The 16,899-nt window shown below is 52.7% G+C and overlaps 2 protein-coding genes across 2 annotated transcripts; one reads left to right on the forward strand and one right to left on the reverse strand.

Annotated features, from left to right (window-relative positions):
• The first annotated feature begins 1,584 nt into the window (after positions 1-1,584).
• On the forward strand, positions 1,585-7,936 carry Shd (Src homology 2 domain containing transforming protein D). Its single transcript, XM_004654956.2, has 7 exons — positions 1,585-2,002; positions 2,293-2,640; positions 3,884-3,989; positions 4,064-4,252; positions 4,709-4,817; positions 6,290-6,409; positions 7,569-7,936. Exons 2-7 carry the CDS (start codon positions 2,362-2,364, stop codon positions 7,750-7,752), a joined length of 987 nt encoding a protein of 328 aa, XP_004655013.2. The 5' UTR covers positions 1,585-2,002; positions 2,293-2,361; the 3' UTR covers positions 7,753-7,936.
• Positions 7,937-10,377: 2,441 nt separating this feature from the next.
• Positions 10,378-16,440, reverse strand: Tmigd2 (transmembrane and immunoglobulin domain containing 2). The gene is made up of 5 exons (XM_045134723.1): positions 16,413-16,440; positions 13,854-14,213; positions 10,725-10,763; positions 10,547-10,648; positions 10,378-10,433 (listed from the first exon to the last, which is right to left on the reverse strand). Exons 1-5 carry the CDS (start codon positions 16,432-16,434, stop codon positions 10,378-10,380), a joined length of 579 nt encoding a protein of 192 aa, XP_044990658.1. The 5' UTR covers positions 16,435-16,440.
• Between the last annotated feature and the right edge of the window lie 459 nt (positions 16,441-16,899).

The following is a 16,899-nucleotide window of genomic DNA, read 5'->3' on the forward strand; positions in this document are numbered from 1 at the left end:
CATCCCACCCATAGTTGGACTCCATTGAGGATAGGGCAGTGGGGTGTTTGGAAAAAAACAAAGCACTTAAGTTGGACCACCAGGAAGTGCTGTGGGTGGGCAGAGCTGTCCATCACCCAAGGTCAGGGCAGACAGTCACTGAACTCCAGCGACTCCGGTCAAGCCCTGTGAGCCTCATGCACCCCCGAAAGCCCCTCCCACACCATAGACTCTACTCCCACGCGAAGCGAGGGTCCCACCCCCTGGGCTTTGTCCTAGCCGTGTCCCACTCCTCACACCTTACCCTCGCTACCTCTTCATCAGGAACCCAAACCCCCAAGAGGCCACCGTGAAATTCAAGGTCACAGGCCTGGCTGTCTTTCTCCCGAGTCCCCAGGAGAAGCGCCTCAAAGGCGCCGGGAAGTCAAACGGCGTTTGATTCCGCCCCGGGCTCTGATCGGTTGGCAGTAATTAGACGCCCTTTTCAAATATTTATGCCGCAGCCGCCGGCGGCTCCCCCGCAGAGGGAGGACTTGGACGTGATGAGATCTGTCAACAGCTCGTGCAGTCCCGGTGACAGAAAGCAAGACAATTACCCGCCCGTCCCTGGGGGCTGCGCCTCGCCTCGTCGGTGGACGAGTGTGAAAGCTTTGTGAAGGAGGGTGGAATCCAACAGGTCTGTGTTGGGAGGACTGAAATCCAGGAGTGCCAAGACCCCTGCTCTCCGCCTCAGTTTCCCCATCTGGAAAACAGGGCTCCCATCAGAGGGGTCTGCTGAGTCCACAAACATACCCAGTGCCACCCCAAGATGTCCAGGAACAAACGAGCTACTGGGTGACTCGAGTGGAACACGCCCCCCCTTCCGCTCTGTGCCTCGGTTTCCCCATCCTCAAAACATAGAACCTGAGTGGTAACTCGCTTCCTTCGGGCAGTGCCTCAAAGCCACAAGGGTTTCCTATCCAAAGTTCCGTTCTCCGCTTGAAGAAACTGAGGCACACAGGGATGCTGTGAACCCTACTCCCGACTGCGCTCCTGCAGGAGGACAGCTCTGACTTCCACCGGACTCTTTGTCTTCTCCATCCTGTCCTGGAGAGGGGAAACCGGGGTGTCATTCTTCCAGATCGAAGCCAGCCACCCTTATCTCCTTTCCTCCGTCACCGCCCCCACCCCAAACCTCCTGTATCCAGTTAACCCAAGCAGCAGCTGCTTCAAACAGTCAGTACGGGCGAGACCTCCCTTCTGTCCCTCCCTCCTGCCCCCAGAAGCCACAAAGGGACAGATGTCACCAGGAAGGGCCAGATAGCATCTTCATTCCCAGGGCCAGCTGCCTCCACCAGAGGAGGAGCAGGAAGAGCCTCTTTTGGGGGAGTGGGGGCCCCGTCCTCCATGTCCCCTCTCTGCCTCCTCCAGCTGCCACACTGTGCACCCGGGGATATCTCCAACCTCTTCCCACTCCCAAGGGCACTGTCCCAGACCCCGGCACAGAGGTCCATCTCCACCCTCCATAGCGGTGACATCGCCTGGCCCCTCCTCCTTCACACATTCCCCCCTCCTCCTGTCCATCTTGAAGCTGTGTCCTCACCCGCGACAGCCTCCTTGTCCCCACCTCCTCCTCCCTCCCAAGCACCTGCAAGGGGGCGGGAAGCCCTGACGTAGCCAGCCCCTGGGTGTGTGGGAGGTGCACAGCCATCCTCTTCTCCAAAGTCCCACCTCCTCTCTCGCCTGCACGCCCCCCAAAGCTGGAGCAAGGGACTCAGGGAGGGTTTTTATGTCCCTTTGTGCGGTGGAGGTGGCAGCAGCAACACCACAAAGGAGGTGACCGGCCAGGCCAGGGTCCTTAGCCCTCTATGCAACTTTGCATGGAACGCTGCGGGGAAACACAGGACACCCGCGGTCTGTTCCTTTCCCCGGCTAGGGATCCCCAAGCTGTCAGGGGAAGGGTGCCTCCTGCGATGCCCTAGGACCCTGTGACGTCCGCAGCACCCCAGGGCGCCCGCTGCCACCGTTGTCCCGCTGGAACCCGGTAAGGTGCCCTGTCCGCTGCTGTCCCTCCTGCCTGTCGCCCTCTTTCACGTCTCACCTGATCGCACTGAGCCCAGCCAAGGGCGCATCTGATCTCTTCCCGCCGTTTCTCCTCCTCCTTCCATTCCCTTCCTCCTCCTCTTCCTTTCCCTCTTCTCCCTCTCATTATCATCCTCCTCTTCTTCCTCCCTTTCCTGTTTCTCCCTCTCTTTTTCCTCTTCCTCTTTCTCCTCTTTCTCCTTATCTTCATCTCTTCCCCTTCCTCCTCACCTTCTTCCTCCTCCCTTCAAGGACTGGACCAAGACAGGACATGTGGGTCTCCCTCAGACACTAGCCGGGTTTGGGGTGAGGGACATCCAGATGGCCAAGTGGTTGCGGGACTACCTGAGCTTTGGTGGCCGGAGGCCCCCGCCACAGCCGCCTACCCCAGACTACACAGACAGTGACATCCTGAGGGCCTACCGTGAGCAGAAGGATCTGGACTTCGAGGACCCTTATGAGGACGCCGAGGGTCGCCTGGAGCCAGACCCTGCTGGCCCGGGAGACACCAAATATGACTCTCCAAAGCACCGGCTGATCAAAGTGGAAGCCGCGGACATGGCCCGAGCCAAGGCGCTACTGGGCAGTCCAGGGGATGAGGTGTGTGGCCTGGGAGACCCTGGGGGGTGAAGGTCAGGAGCTTGTTTGTGTGTGATGCCAGGGGTGTCGGGTCACCAGACTCTTGTCTCTCTCATCACCCCCACCCTATGGTCCTCTCCTCGCAGCCCCCTTCTGACCAGCGGCTACTTTCCCAAGACCACTCCAGCTATACGGCTGGCCCTTACCATGTCCTTGCTGCTGTTGTCAGCCCACTTCACACAAGTGGTACCTGAGCCTCACAGGGTTCTACTGTATCTGTTGGTTTTTATTTTAAGATATAGCCAAGAATTTTATTTTAAGATATGTCCCAGACTTCACTCTGTAGCCCTGACTAGTCTGGAACCTGTGATCCTCCTGCCTCAGCCTCCCAAGTGTTATAATGACAAGCCTGCCTGGCTTTGTACGTAGAGTCAAAGTCAGGGCTGGGGAGATGGCTCGTCAGTGAAGGCGCTTGCTTGCAAAGCCTGCAGAGGTGGTGGCCAGTGAAGGATTTCAGGAGGGTGACTACAGACTGTGCCAGGCAGTGGCTAAGACCTAAGGGACCCTAGAGGAGACAAAGGCACCCACAGCCTGGAATCACACTCTGTCTCTTACATACTAGCTGTGTGACCTTGCCAAAGTCACTTACCTTCTCTGTGCTTTGATCTCTGTCCTGTAAAATGGGCTTGTAGGCTTACTAAGGGTTATAATTGTGAATAAATGTGTGGAAAGAATCCACACTATGCTTATACTTGATGACCATTCACTCATTGGAGGAGGGAGGCTTGGAGCAAGGGAAGGGTGGTATAGAGCACACCCCATGCCCTTCCACCTAAAACAAGAATGGGGCTTGAAAGATGGCTTAGCAGTTAAGGCACTTGCCTGCAAAGCTTAAGGACACATGTTCAACTCTTCAGAACCAAGGTAAGCCAGATGCACAAAGGTGAGGCAAACACAAGGTTGCACATGCCCATTAGGTGGTACAAGTGTCTGGAGTTCCATTGCAGTGGCTAAGGCCCTGGTACCCCAATTCTCTCTCTCTCTCCGTCCCTCTCTCTCCCCCACCTCTCCCCCTCCCTCTGTGTGTGTGTGTGTGTGTGTGTGTGTGTGTGTGTGCCCAAAATAAAAATGTAAAATATATGCATATATTTAAAACAAGAATAGTTTGGAGATAGTCAGCCCAGGCAGGGCAGACAAGGAGCATGGTGCCACCCAGTGGGAGTGACCCTGAATCCTTGACTATCCCTCCTCCTTTTGTTGCCAGCTGGAAGTGGACACTGAGTATTCGGACCCCTTCGATGCCCAGCCTCACCCGCCACCCCCAGATGATGGGTATATGGAGCCCTATGATGCCCAAAGAGTTGTGAGTGGTAAGTGAGCAGGGCTGGGAGAGAAAAGCCCGGGTTCTCCGTGGAAGGAGGGGTGACCGGTGTCCATCTCCCAGAACTCCCATGCAGGGCAGTTCAGCTGTACGACACTCCTTACGAAGAGCAGGACCCAGAGCCAGAGGACGACGTCCCTTGTGGACAGAAGCCTCGGCAGAGCCGCCTCCCGCTGGAAGACGAGCGGCCTGCAGATGAATATGACCAGCCTTGGGAGTGGAAGAAAGATCACATCTCCAGGGCGTTTGCAGGTGGTTCCTGGACCCAGGCCCTGACCGCTGAGTGTCCCACTCATCCATTTCCACAGCACGACATGTCCTTGTTTTGGCTGCTGTCATGGTGGTCTAATTCTCACTAGATGGTGAATGGCTAACAGCCATCTCCTGTCCCTAGGAAAACTGCAGTTTCCTTAGAAACGGAAGGAAGTCCTTTTAGTGTGAAATGAAACTGACCTTCTGCCATTTCTTTCATGACTTGGAAGGAGTTGGGGGCAAAGCCCACAAGTGAATTGGGGACCAACTGCCCAACTTAAACCCTTCCCACCTGCCGACCCCCTAGCCACGCCTCCTTCTCTGATTTGTTGTTCAACGCTCTGTCCCGCCCCTGCTATGTGTGGTCCCTACTGAGATACCATTGGCTGGCGCCTGCCCCGCCTCCGCAAAGTGGGCGGGGGTCCATTAACCCTTTGCTCTCCGACCCTTCTCCAGTGCAGTTCGATGGTCCCGAGTGGGAAAGGACCCCTGGCTCCACGAAGGAGCCCCGGAGAGCCCCGCCGGCAGAGCGCGTGGACCCGACCCTGCCCCTGGAGAAGCAGCCGTGAGTGTGGAAGGGAAGGAGGCGGCCGGGGTCCTGCCAACCATCTGCAGGTGCAGTGCAGCCAGGACGTGTCTCTGCCCTCCTCAGACCAGGAGAGCAGGGGAACTGACTCATTCATTTCTGTGGAGGAAATGGGACAAGGTCTCATGTATCCCAGGCTAGCCTCCAATGCCTGAGCCACCTCCCAAGCGCTGGGAGAACAATTGTGTGGGCACCCCCCCCACACACACACACACAGCTCTTCAAGGAGCCACTGATCACTAGCACTGTTAGGAAACAGATGCCCAGCTCCTTATCCACTCTGGTGTCAGCGTCCGGATTCAAATTCCTAGCCCATAACTCTATCTGTGTGGCCTCAGGCAACTCGCTTAACCTTTCTGAGCCTCAGGCTCAAATCTCTCAAGATACTCAGGGAAAAATCCTCCCTTCATTTGGATGGTGGGCTTTTAACCCTGAGGCAGAGACACGAACACCATGGTCGTCATGGGAAGGAACCAGCAGGATTGGGTGGCACGCTCTTCTTAGTGCTGGGCTGGTTGCAGAGCTGGAGCTGTGTGAACAGTGGGTTATCTAAGCCCAGGCCTCAAGGCCAGTGAACCCACCAGTGCGAAGACAGCCACCGGCTGAAATTGGTCCTTCTGTCTTTGGCACGTTGCCCACTGCTCACACCATCCGTAGACACACTGACAGAAAACAGATGAGTGGGGACAAGTGGTGGATGCCTGTCATCCCAGCTCTCAGGAGGATGAGGCAGAAGGATTTCCCAGTCCCAAGTCAGCAGGAGCTATAGAGGGAGACCCTGCCTAAACAAAACAAAACAAACAAAAAAGGCTTCATTTTAGAGGACTTCAGGTGTGGGTTAGCAGTAGAGCTCATGCCTAGAACCCACAGTGAGGGCTGGGGGCGTGGTCAGAGATAGAGTGACAGCCTAGAACACACAGTGAGGCTGGGGGCGTGGTCAGAGGTAGAGTGACAGCCTAGAACCCACAGTGAGGGCTGGGGGCGTGGTCAGAGGTAGAGTGACAGCCTAGAACCCACAGTGAGGGCTGGGGGCGTGGTCAGAGGTACAGTGACAGCCTGGAACCCACAGTGAGGGTTGGGGGCGTGGTCAGAGGTACAGTGACAGCCTGGAACCCACAGTGAGGGCTGGGGGCGTGGTCAGCGGTAGAGTGACAGCCTAGAACCCACAGTGAGGGCTGGGGCGTGGTCAGAGGTAGAGTGACAGCCTAGAACCCACAGTGAGGGCTGGGGTATGGTCATTGAAGGTAAAAATACAGAGTTAGGTGCCACTGTGGATCATGGGTAGTGGCACCATGTTTACCCTGGAGTGCAGTCCTCTCCCATGGCTTGCTGTCAGCATCCAGTCTCCTGATACTTCCTAGGACCTGTCTTGCTGTGCACAGGCCCCCCCTGCCCTGGTGTGTGTGAACACAGTAGCCCTTCATGACGTATCTGACCCCACCCCCACGCAGGTGGTTCCATGGCCCCCTGAGCAGGGCTGATGCGGAGAACCTCCTGTCCCTCTGCAAAGAAGGCAGCTACCTTGTGCGGCTCAGTGAGACCAGCCCCCAGGACTGCTCCTTGTCCCTCAGGTGAGGCCAAGTGTCACATGTGAGGGCTCACTTGGCTGGCTGACAGGGCCTGGGATTCTGGACCAGTAGGCAAGGTTTTGTGGGGGAAATGAAGTGGTCCTCACTTCCAGGAGGCCATGCTACATGGTAACAACAGGTAATGAGCTGTCATCAGAGGTACGCAAGAAGATGGAGAAGTCATAGAGGAGTTTCAGGATTGGGTGACACTGGGAAGTCAGTGTCTACGATTCTTTTGGAGCTAGGCATGGTGGCACACACCCTTAATCCCAGCACTCGGAAAGCAGAGGTGGGAGGATCGCTGTGAGTTCAAGGCCAGCCTGGGACTAAAGAGTGAGTTCTAGCTCAGCCTGGACTAGAGCGAGACCTTATCTGTCCCCATCCCCCCCCAAAAAAAATTCTTTTGGACTTCTTATCCAAAACTGGAAAGCATTTGACTTTAAGACCCCAGCTCCCTAAAACGCTAGAGGTGTCAGCCAGGTGTGGTGGCATCCCAGCATGCTGAAGGGAGGGAGGAAGATCAGGAGTTCAAGGTCTGCCTCAGCTACATAGCAAGGTTGAGGGCTACCATAAGACCCTGTCTCAAAAATACAAAGCAAGCCGGGCGTGGTGGCGCACGCCTTTAATCCCAGCACTTGGGAGGCAGAGGTAGGAGGATTGCCATGTGTTCGAGGCCACCCTGAGACTCCATAGTGAATTCCAGGCCAGTCTGGGCTGGAGTAAGACCCTACCTCGAAAAAAAAAAAATACAAAGCAAGTGGGAGGGCTCAGTGGATCATTTCACTGACCCAACATCAACTGCGTGCCTGCTGGTTTCCAGCCAGAGATGAGACCTAAGGCAGACCAGGACCCTGAACAGTTGGTCAGAATGTGAGGCTTAGCCCAAGGACACTTGGGGCTGAGCTGGGAGGGAATCTAGGGCCACCCTGTGGGATGGAAAGTGACATGAACTGGGTCCCATTAGAATGCAGGTGCTGTGCTCTGCAGCACCCCCTGGCTGGGGCGCAGAGTGAGGCCTTGGAGACAGAGACTCCAGGGAGACAGTCTACCCTGCCCAGGTGTCCCTGGAGGAGGCCCTGTGTCCACCCCGGGCCCTGCCCTCGAGGAGATGGGGCGTGGGCTGGGTCTGGGGCACTCAGGGGCCTCTGACTTCCTTCCCCAGGAGCAGCCAGGGCTTCCTGCACCTGAAGTTCGCACGGACCCGGGAGAACCAGGTGGTGCTGGGCCAGCACAGCGGGCCCTTCGCCAGCGTGCCAGACCTGGTGTCACACTACAGCTCAAGGCCACTGCCAGTGCAGGGCGCCGAGCACCTGGCCCTGCTCTACCCAGTCACGCAGAGCCCCTGACACACAGACACACAGACACACAGCCTTGTCCTGCTCCCAGCCTGCCAGGGGCCCTGGCTGCTAAGTGGGATGGGGGGGGCATAGATTACACAGAGTCCCTCTGTATCCGCCTTTTCTACCCTTTTCTCGGTTCCAGGGCCACAAACTGTGTCACTGCCACCGCAATAAACATCTCACCATCTTTCTTGGCTGTCTTCCTGGGCTGCGGGAGGGGAGAGGAGGCAGGATAGGCCCAGGGAGAGAGGCTGGGTCCCTCCACTGTTACTCACCCCCAGGGCTATCCAGAGACACCACACAGGCCTCTGGTGAGGGTAGGGTAGCTGAGGCACGAAGAAAGGGGCCCAGCTGGTGGTGGGACCTGACTGTCATGCAGAGCAGGAGGCCAGCCAGGGGACAGGAGGCAGATGACAACCTGGAGTCCTTAAAGAGATGGAGAGGGGGAGGGGAGAGATCTTGGGCTGATCTGTGGAAAGGACATCTGTCCCCATGGAAACAGAAGTGGAGGAGGGGAGCCAGACCCAGCTGGTGTCACTTCAAGGTGACTGTCACCCAGGGGACCTTGGGGACTGGTGAATGCTGGGGGTTGGGAGCTGTGACCTCTTTCCTCCTCTCCTGCAAGTCTGGGGAGAGGTGTTTGTTAAGGAGAGCGGGATCATCCAGACTGGGTATAGGTTCCTGTTCTTTGGACATGTCCCTGCAAGAATAAGAGAGGTGTCGTAAAGACACCCCCACATGGGCCTCTGTAGCCACTGTTAGATGGAGGTGATGACCCCAGTGACCTCTGGAGCATGCAGCATTCCCACATGGCCACATGCTTTCATTTTGCTTGTTTCAAGGGCCATTAGCCGGTTGTAGTGGTTCACACCAGTCATCCCAGCACTCAGGAGGCTGAGGCAGGAGGATCCCCACAAGTTCAAGGGCAGCCTGGGATACAGAGTGAGTTCCAGATTAGTGTACACTAGAGTGAGGTCCTGCCTCACAAAAAATAAGCTTGTAAATTGAGAAAAATAAAAAAATAAATAAAAATTTAAAAAAAGAAAAGAAAAATAAGATGGGTGTGGTGGTGGATGCTTTTAATCCCAGCACTCAGGAGACAGAGGTAGGAGGGTTGCCATGAGTTCGAGGCCACCCTGAGACTACATAGTGAATTCCAGGTCAGCCTGGGCTAGAGCGAGATCCTCCCTTGAAAAACAAAAACAAAATTAAAACCACAAAACAAATTGGGCATGGTGGTGATGCACACCTTCAATCCTAACACTTGGGGGGCAGAGGTAGAGGGATTGAGGTCAAGGCCAGCCTGAGACTACAGAGTAAATTCTAGGTCATCAGGGGCTAGAGTAAGACCCTACCTCGAAAAAACAAAACTGACGAACCAAACAAACAAAACAAAACACAAAATAGGCTGGAGAGATGGCTTAGCAGTTAAGTCATTTGCATGCAAAGCCAAAGGACCCAGGTTTGATTCTCCAGGACTGAAATAAGCCAGATGCACAAGGTGGCACATGTGTCTGGAGTTCATTTACAGTGGCTGAAGACCCTGGTGTGCTCATTCTCTCTCTCTCACTCTCTGTCTGCCTCTTTCTCTCAAGTAAATAAAAATTTAAAACAAAACAAAAACTAGGGGTGGAGTTCCTGGCTTCCACGTGCATTACCACAAATGGTTTAGAAGAGGCCTCATCGGGACTGGAAAGATGGGCTCAGAGGTTAAGGCACTTTCCTGCAAAGCTAACGACCAGGCTCAATTCCCCAGTACCCACGTAAAGTCAGATGCACATAGTGTAGCATGCGTTTGGAATGGGCATGCCCATTCTGTTCCTCCCACCCCCCTCTCCTTGCAAATAATTTCTTTTCTTTTCTTTTTTTTTTTTTTGTTTGTTTGTTTTTTTGTTTTTCGAGGTAGGGTCTCACTCTAGCTCAGGCTGATCTGGCATTTACTATGGATGGCTTCGAACTCACCACGATCCTCCTACCTCTGCCTCCTGGGTGCTGGGATTAAAGAAGTGTGCCACCACCCCCAGCTAAATAAGTTTTATTTATTTATTTATTATTGACAACTTCTATGATTGTAAACAATATCCCATAGTAATTCTCTTCCCCCCACTTTCCCCTTTGAGAAACTCCACTCTCCATCTAAATAAGTATTTTTAAAAGAGGTTTTATTGAATCTCGAGGGGTGAAGGGGGTCTGGGGACGTGGTTGGTAGAATGTCTGCTTCCTCTTACCAAGTGGCATCCTTAAGTAAGTATTGCCTGGGTCCTCTTTGAGTCTCCAGTACCTGTTCTGACTTCAGGGAACCCTTCTGGCCACTCTGGGTCTGGGCCACCCTCAGGGGCCTGGACTAGGAGAGATGCCAGTGACAGAAAAGGGGTGTCTGGCCGACCACAGTTGGTGGGGTGCTGGTTGAGAACAGGCAGTAGACTAAACACCCTGAGCTTTCCGGTCCTCCGTGGTTCTGTCCTGCGCCTTCCCATACCCCGGCCAGGCTTTGCAACTTTTGGGGGTCCTCTGGGGCCGGTAGAGAACGTTGCAGTAGAATGGACTTCCTAGATGGAGGTGAACCAAATGAAAAGGATTGAGGAGACCCTCTTCGCTGGAGCAAGGCAGGACTGGAATGCTGCAGTTCCCTCAGGCGACGCGCGGGGGCAGCAGCGCCACAACAGCCGTGCAGCCACCCTCCATCCCTGCGGAAGGCTGAGATAACGTACTGCAGTTCCCGCCTCGGCCGCTCGAGGGCAACAGCGCCATGCACCCGGAGTCTGGCAGAACCCCACAGAACAAAGGAGGGTGCTCTCACCTGAGTCCTCCCGCTTGCAGCGACGACTACCCCACAAGCTGACGCCCAATAACACCGCGGCTGCGACCACACCCCCCACCACCAGAAGTGCCAACTGAAGCCCTAGAGGGAGGGGAGAGGGGCCAGTGTGAGAGGAGGGGCATGCAGCATGGGGAGGGTGGGATGGGCCGGGGCTCACCTGGAGGGATGGACTTCTCCTGTAGCTGAGGGGGGGCATCTGCAGGGAAGAAATCATGTCTCAGGAAGGTGGGCACCTTCAAGACCAGTCCTCTTGCCCTCAATCTGACCTTTCACTCCAGGTTGGGCCTGTTGTACCTACCACGCTCTGAAAATTCAAGGTGTTCATCAAACCTCAATTTTTTCCTCTGAGAAAATAAGCTATAGGGTAGGAGATGGCTCAGTCATTAAAGGGTTTACTTGCAAAGCTTGACCGCCTGGGTTCAACTCCCCAGCACCCATGTAAAACCAATGATGCATGTGCCTTTCCTTTGCATTGGCACACCCATACTCTTTTTCTCTGTGTCTCAAGTAAATAAACATATTTAAAAACAGATCTGGCGTGGTGGCGCATGCCTTTAATCCCAGCACTTGGGAGGCAGAGGTAGGAGGATCGCCGTGAGTTTGAGGCCGCCCTGAGACTACATAGTGAATTCAGGTCAGCCTGGGCTATAGTGAGACCCTACCTGGAAAAACAAATATATATATTAAAAAAAAAAAAAGGTCATTTACATCTTGTTGGGTTCTTGGGTAACCGGAAACTAAGGGCTCACATCATCTGTTCAACCCTTCCCCATAAGCTCCATGGTCTCTGTCATGGGATCCTGTTTTTGAAATTCTGCCCAACACTTTCCAGATGGGCGAATGGAACATCTGAGAACCTAAATCATTTGCCTGGGTACCACCACCAGGTGGCAGCAAAGAGCAACTCAAAAGAAAGTTATGTACCTCAGCACCAAGGTACCCAACATCATAAATGATCATGCTTATGACAGCCAGAACAGAACATCTGAGCCGGGTCAAATATTCACCATTGAGGACATAATACTAACTGCTGGTACCTTACAAACCTGTCATATGTCCCAACCTCTGCCAAGCTCTGTAACTTTGTTTTTGCATTCCTAAGGATAGAACTCAGGACCTCCCAAATACTAGTCTTTAGACCACGACCCTAGTACTCACTGTGGGTTCTAGGCTGTCACTCTACCTCTGACCACGCCCCCAACCCTCACTGTGGGTTCTAGGCTGTCACTCTACCTCTGACCACGCCCCCAGCCCTCACTGTGGGTTCTAGGCTATCACTGTACCACTGACCACGCATCAGCCTCTCTTGAGTGTTTAGATAGAATCACTGGAATTTCACCCTGTCCAGCTCAGGAAGCATGGTCAGAGGAAGGAAGAGACACAGGGATCATGCTAATTGCTCAAGGTCACACAGCAATCCACACTAGAGCAGAAGCTGCAGTCCAGGACTCTGTAAATGACAGGGACCCCAGGAAAGGGATATAGATTTTTTTTTGATTGAGTTCAGGCCTGGATTCCTGGAGGTGCTGAGGTTGGCAGGGGTTCCTGGAGGCTGCGCAGCCACCACTGTAGTGGACAGGCCAGCTGGCTGCAGCTGCACTGGTGCCCACAACTCTCTTCTCTCTGGCAGCTGCCAATGCAGAGCCTGGTGCCTGGCTCCTAAGAAAACCAGGCTGAAAGGCTAGGGAGATGGCTTATTAGTAAAGAGACCAACTGACAAAGCTACCGAAGAAAGATTTGATTCCCCAGTACCCATGTAAAACCAGATGCACAAGGTGGCGCATGTGTCCAGTTTTTCATTTGCAGTGGCTGGAGGTCCTGGTGTGCCCATTCTCCCCCTACCTGCCTCTCTCTCAAATAAAGAAATAAAACATTAAAAAAGGGAAGCAGCCGGGTGTGGTGGCGCACACCTTTAATCTCAGCATTTGGGAGGCAGAGGTAAAAGAATCATTGTGAGTTCGAGGCCAGCCTGAGACTACATAGTAAATTCCAGGTCAGCCTGGACTACAGTGAGACCCTACCTCCAAAATTAAAGAAAGAAAGAAAGGAAGGAAGGAAGGAAGGAAGGAAGGGAGGGAGGGAGGGAGGGAGGGAGGGAGGGAGGGAGGGAGGAAGGAAGGAAGGAAGGAAGGAGGGAAAGAAAGACAGAAAGAGGAGGAAGGGAGGGAGAAGGCCAGACTGAAGCACTTTTCTTGGTTTTCTGACAGGTTCCCATGTAGTCCAGGCTGGCCTTGACCTCCTGATGTAGGCAAGGATGGTCTGGAATTCCAAATCCTCCTGCCTCTATCCCTGCGTGTGGGGAGGACAAGCTTGTGTCATCACACCATCCTTTTCTTCTCCTTTATTTTATTTTATTTTATTTTTCTTGAGGCAAGCACTTTGCAGGCAAGCACATTAACCTCTGAGCCATCTCTCCAGTCACTTTTGTTTTTGATTTTTCCAGGTAGGGTCTTGCTCTAGCCCAGGCTGACCTGGAATTCATTAGGTAGTCTCAGGGTGGCCTTGAACTCACAGTGATCCTTTTACCTCTGCCTCCCGAGTGCTGGGATTAAAAGAGCGCTGGCGCACCACACCTGGCTTCCTTTTTTTCTTTCTTTTAAAGATGGTGTTTTACTATGTGATTGAAGGACTCAGGAACCAGAGGAATGCCATGACAGGCTTCAGAGTCACCATAGGCCTAAGTTTCTGTTTCCCAGCAAGGTTTAAATAAGAATTTAACAGTTACTGAAAAACAGATCACAAATTGCTTATACCATACATTTCTATAGTCATAAGACAAGTTGCTTAAGTTCCTCAAACACACATAGACAATCACAATAAAGGTTACCTAATCTGTTTGAAATTCCCCTAGCTCCCCTGCCCACCAGCTCTGCCCACCAGCATCCAAAGCCTATCAGAAAAATACAAGTGCAGTTACTACTTAAATCTACCAATCATGTAACCATTGCCCTACTTCTTTGTTCAAATCCCTATAAAAAACGTGCCCCCCTGCTGCTCAGGGCTCTTGTATGGATCCCCTGCGTTGGTGAAGTCAAGAGTCCGAGCTTAAGCCTGAAATAAAGCTCCTTGCCTTTGCATGCGTGTTTGGTTCTCCCTGGTGGTCACTGGGGGCGCCGAGAATTGGGCATAATATTAATCAAGGTTGACTTTGAACCTGGATCCTCTCGCCTCAGCTTCCCTAGTGCTCAGAAATTTGAGTCTTCAGTGTAGCTCTTAGGTTGAATGCATGTAGGGTTTGAGACTCAGTCCGATCATTCTAGAACCTTACCCTCCCACCATCTCATACCTGCCTCTACCAGGAGCTCTGTCCCGTTGCCCTGAGCCTCATCGAACTCAGGGATCTCCAGGATGGCCCGGCACACATAGTCCCCACTGTCATTGACGCTCACGTGGCCCAGCTGCAGGGTGAGGTCCCCAGGCACCTTCCAGGACAGCCATCCCCGAGGCCCACACACCTCTGGGCTGAGGCTGGCGTTGGTGAGGAACATGTGGCAGAGCCCATCCTCGTTCCTGGTCCACTCCACTCGCAGCCGCTCCCAGGCCTGGATCTGTGTTACCTGGCAAGCCAGGGTCACCATTCCACCAGGCTTCACCCTTAGGGACAGGGGCCACTGCAGCACACTCAGTCCGCAGGCTTCCCACACTGCTGGGGGCAGAAATGATGGGTTGAGAGCTGGGCGTGGTGGTTTACGCCTTTAATCGCAGAGGTAGGACGTGCGTCGCAAGTGCGAGGCCACCCTGAGACTACAGAGTGAATTCCAGGTCAGCCTGGGCTAGAGTGAAACCCTACCTCGAAAAATCAGAAAAACAAAAAAGATGGGTTGAGGGCCTGGCAGTGTAGGGGACCCCAACACCACACCAGTGAGCATACAGACACTTAAACATAATCTTAAACATAAGCCAGGTGTGGCGGCACACCCATGTGATCCCAGCACTTGGGAGGCTCAAACAGGAGATTGCCATACGTTTCAGGCCTGCCTGGGTTACATAGCCAAACCATCATAAACAAAACAGGGGCTGTGGCACATGCATCTGGAGCTCATTTGCAGCTACTAGAGAGGCTCTGGCCTGCCCGCTTTCTATCTGCCCACCCCCACTCTGAAATAAGCACTAAAAATGAAATATACAAACAACAACAACAACAGAAAACAGGGGTTGTGAAGATGTCTCAGCAGTTAAAGGCACCTGTTTGCAAAACCTGCGGGCCCAGGTTCAATTCCCTAGTCATCCATGTAAAGCCAGACACATAAAGTGGTGCAGGACCTGAAGAGATGGCTTAGCTGTTAAGGTGTTTGCCTGCAAAGCCAAAGGATCGACTCTCCAGGACCCACGTAAGCCAGATGCACAAGGGCGGGGGGGGGGAGAGCATGCATCTGGACTTCATTTGCAGTGGCTGGAGGCCCTGGCGAGCCCATTCTCACTCTCTCTCAGGAGGCTGAGGTCGGAGGACTGATGTGATTTTTGAAGCCAGCCTGAGACTACATAGTGTATTCCAGGTCAGCCTGGACTAGAGTGAGACCCGACCTCGAAAAAAACAAAAAAGAATTAAAATTAAAAATTTTAGGGGCTGGAGAAATAGCTTGGTGGTTAAGGCATTTGCCTGCAAAGCCTAAATAAAGACCAGGGTTCAATTCCCCAGTACCTATGTTTGCAGCAGCTGAAGGCCCTGGTTCACCCATTCCCACCCCCCACCCCCACCCCGCTCACAAATAAATAAAATACTGAAAGTCTGACAAAAGTCTCTGTCTTCATAACTACCCTTTCGCATTATTTTAGGATAGAGAATGTATTTAGCATATTTGAATATGCATTAAACAAATTTAAAAATTTTGCAGATCATGATTAAATCTGGCTTTCATTTTCCAATTATATATTTTTGAGTGGGATGTGTCTTGGTAGAGAGCAAATTGTAATTGTCTGTAAATTTGTACACAATTGTGTAATTCTGTACAAATTGTGTATAAATTTCAAATGCCTTGCTTTTTAGTAGCATTGTAATACATTTCCAGTGTTCGTGTTTATGGAGAGGTAAATAGTACATTGTTTCAAATGCCTAACTATTTGGATGCAATAAATCTGTGTAAAACTTTTTTCTTGTTTAAGCATTTAATTTTAATTATGATAAATCATTTCATAGGAGTTATTAAGATTTTATTAGGCTCAAGATAAATAGGCTAGCTTGGCATTCCTGAAATTGAGGAAGTGTAAATATTTTTTAATTTTCAAAAACATATGTACTTGTATTTATGAAGGTTTAATAAAAGATTAACTATTCTTTAAAAAAAAAAAAAGTCTCTGTCTTCAAGGCTGTCAGAGTCTGGGTGAAATGAGGACCCTGACTGAAGACATGGTGGGGGAAAGCTGAAGGGGACAGTGAGGAGGACACTCTGCTTATGAGGGCGGGGTAGTCAGCCAAGGTCTCTTTGGACAGTAATCCCAGGGGAAGAAGTGATCTTTCCTGGGAAGGAAGGTACTTGTGAGAGAGCAGAGGGCACAGCCCAGTGCAAAGGCCCTGAGGCAGGACAGAGCCTGGCAAGGAGACTGGCTGGAGCGGAGAAAGCAAAGGGCAGAGAGGGAGGAAGGAGGATGGTAAGGTGACCAGGCAGGGCGTTGTAGGCTACAGGGCACAGGGGTAGTTAGAAGTGCTGAAATGGGAGGTCGTTTACTTTTTTAAGAAAATATTTTATTTATTAATTTATTGGAAAGGCGGGGGGGGAGGGGCGGTGGCTCCCAGGCCCTGCGTCTCTCTGAGGACTGAATCTTCTCCATGTCAAGAGGGCATGAAGCTCAGAGAAGCTGTGTTGGAAGATTGGGCGGTGGAAGGGTCAGAGCCCCAGGTACTCACCCCAAAGCTTCAGGAAGACCATCACCCAGCAAGGTCTCATTCTGTGCCTGCCTGTCACCCTCCACAGACTTCCTGCCACAGCGGCCTTCCTTCCTCCCTCCCTCCTAGAGTGATGGCTGAGGCGGGTCAGAAGGGCACAGCCTCTCAGGGCTCCAGGTTGCTTGGAGAGAGGGTCCACTTCCTACCTTCTGGTGCCTCAGTTTCCCCACATTGTTGTATATCTGAAAGGCAGGGCAGGTATGAAAGTACATGTAAGTGGATCCCTGGCAATAGAAAACTTTCTGGAATGTTCTACATGTATATATGGGAAGCTATGTAAGAGCTAGTGAAGGACCACCAGGATGGAGAGCTTGCCGGCACCCTGAGCGACATGGTAAATGAAATCAGTGGTGGTGGGGGGGTCTCCTGCCTCAATGATTATGGCCCCAAATCTTCCCCTTTCTGTTGGGGTTGTGAGGACAGAACCCAGAGCCATACTGCATGCTGG

Source organism: Jaculus jaculus, chromosome 15, assembly GCF_020740685.1.
Source record: "Jaculus jaculus isolate mJacJac1 chromosome 15, mJacJac1.mat.Y.cur, whole genome shotgun sequence".
Lineage (NCBI taxonomy): Eukaryota > Metazoa > Chordata > Mammalia > Rodentia > Dipodidae > Jaculus > Jaculus jaculus.

Excerpts from the sequence above, each read along its gene's own strand:
- Shd (XM_004654956.2), top strand. The coding sequence starts at position 2,362 with ATGGCCAAGTGGTTGCGGGACTACCTGAGCTTTGGTGGCCGGAGGCCC. Across the intron at positions 2,641-3,883 it reads TGGGCAGTCCAGGGGATGAG|CTGGAAGTGGACACTGAGTA; the intron begins GTGTGTGGCCTG and ends TTTTGTTGCCAG. Across the intron at positions 4,818-6,289 it reads CTGCCCCTGGAGAAGCAGCC|GTGGTTCCATGGCCCCCTGA; the intron begins GTGAGTGTGGAA and ends ACCCCCACGCAG.
- Tmigd2 (XM_045134723.1), bottom strand. The coding sequence starts at position 16,434 with ATGGTCTTCCTGAAGCTTTGGG. Across the intron at positions 10,649-10,724 it reads GGAGAAGTCCATCCCTCCAG|GGCTTCAGTTGGCACTTCTG; the intron begins GTGAGCCCCGGC and ends CCCTCCCTCTAG. Across the intron at positions 10,434-10,546 it reads CTGCAAGCGGGAGGACTCAG|GGATGGAGGGTGGCTGCACG; the intron begins GTGAGAGCACCC and ends AGCCTTCCGCAG.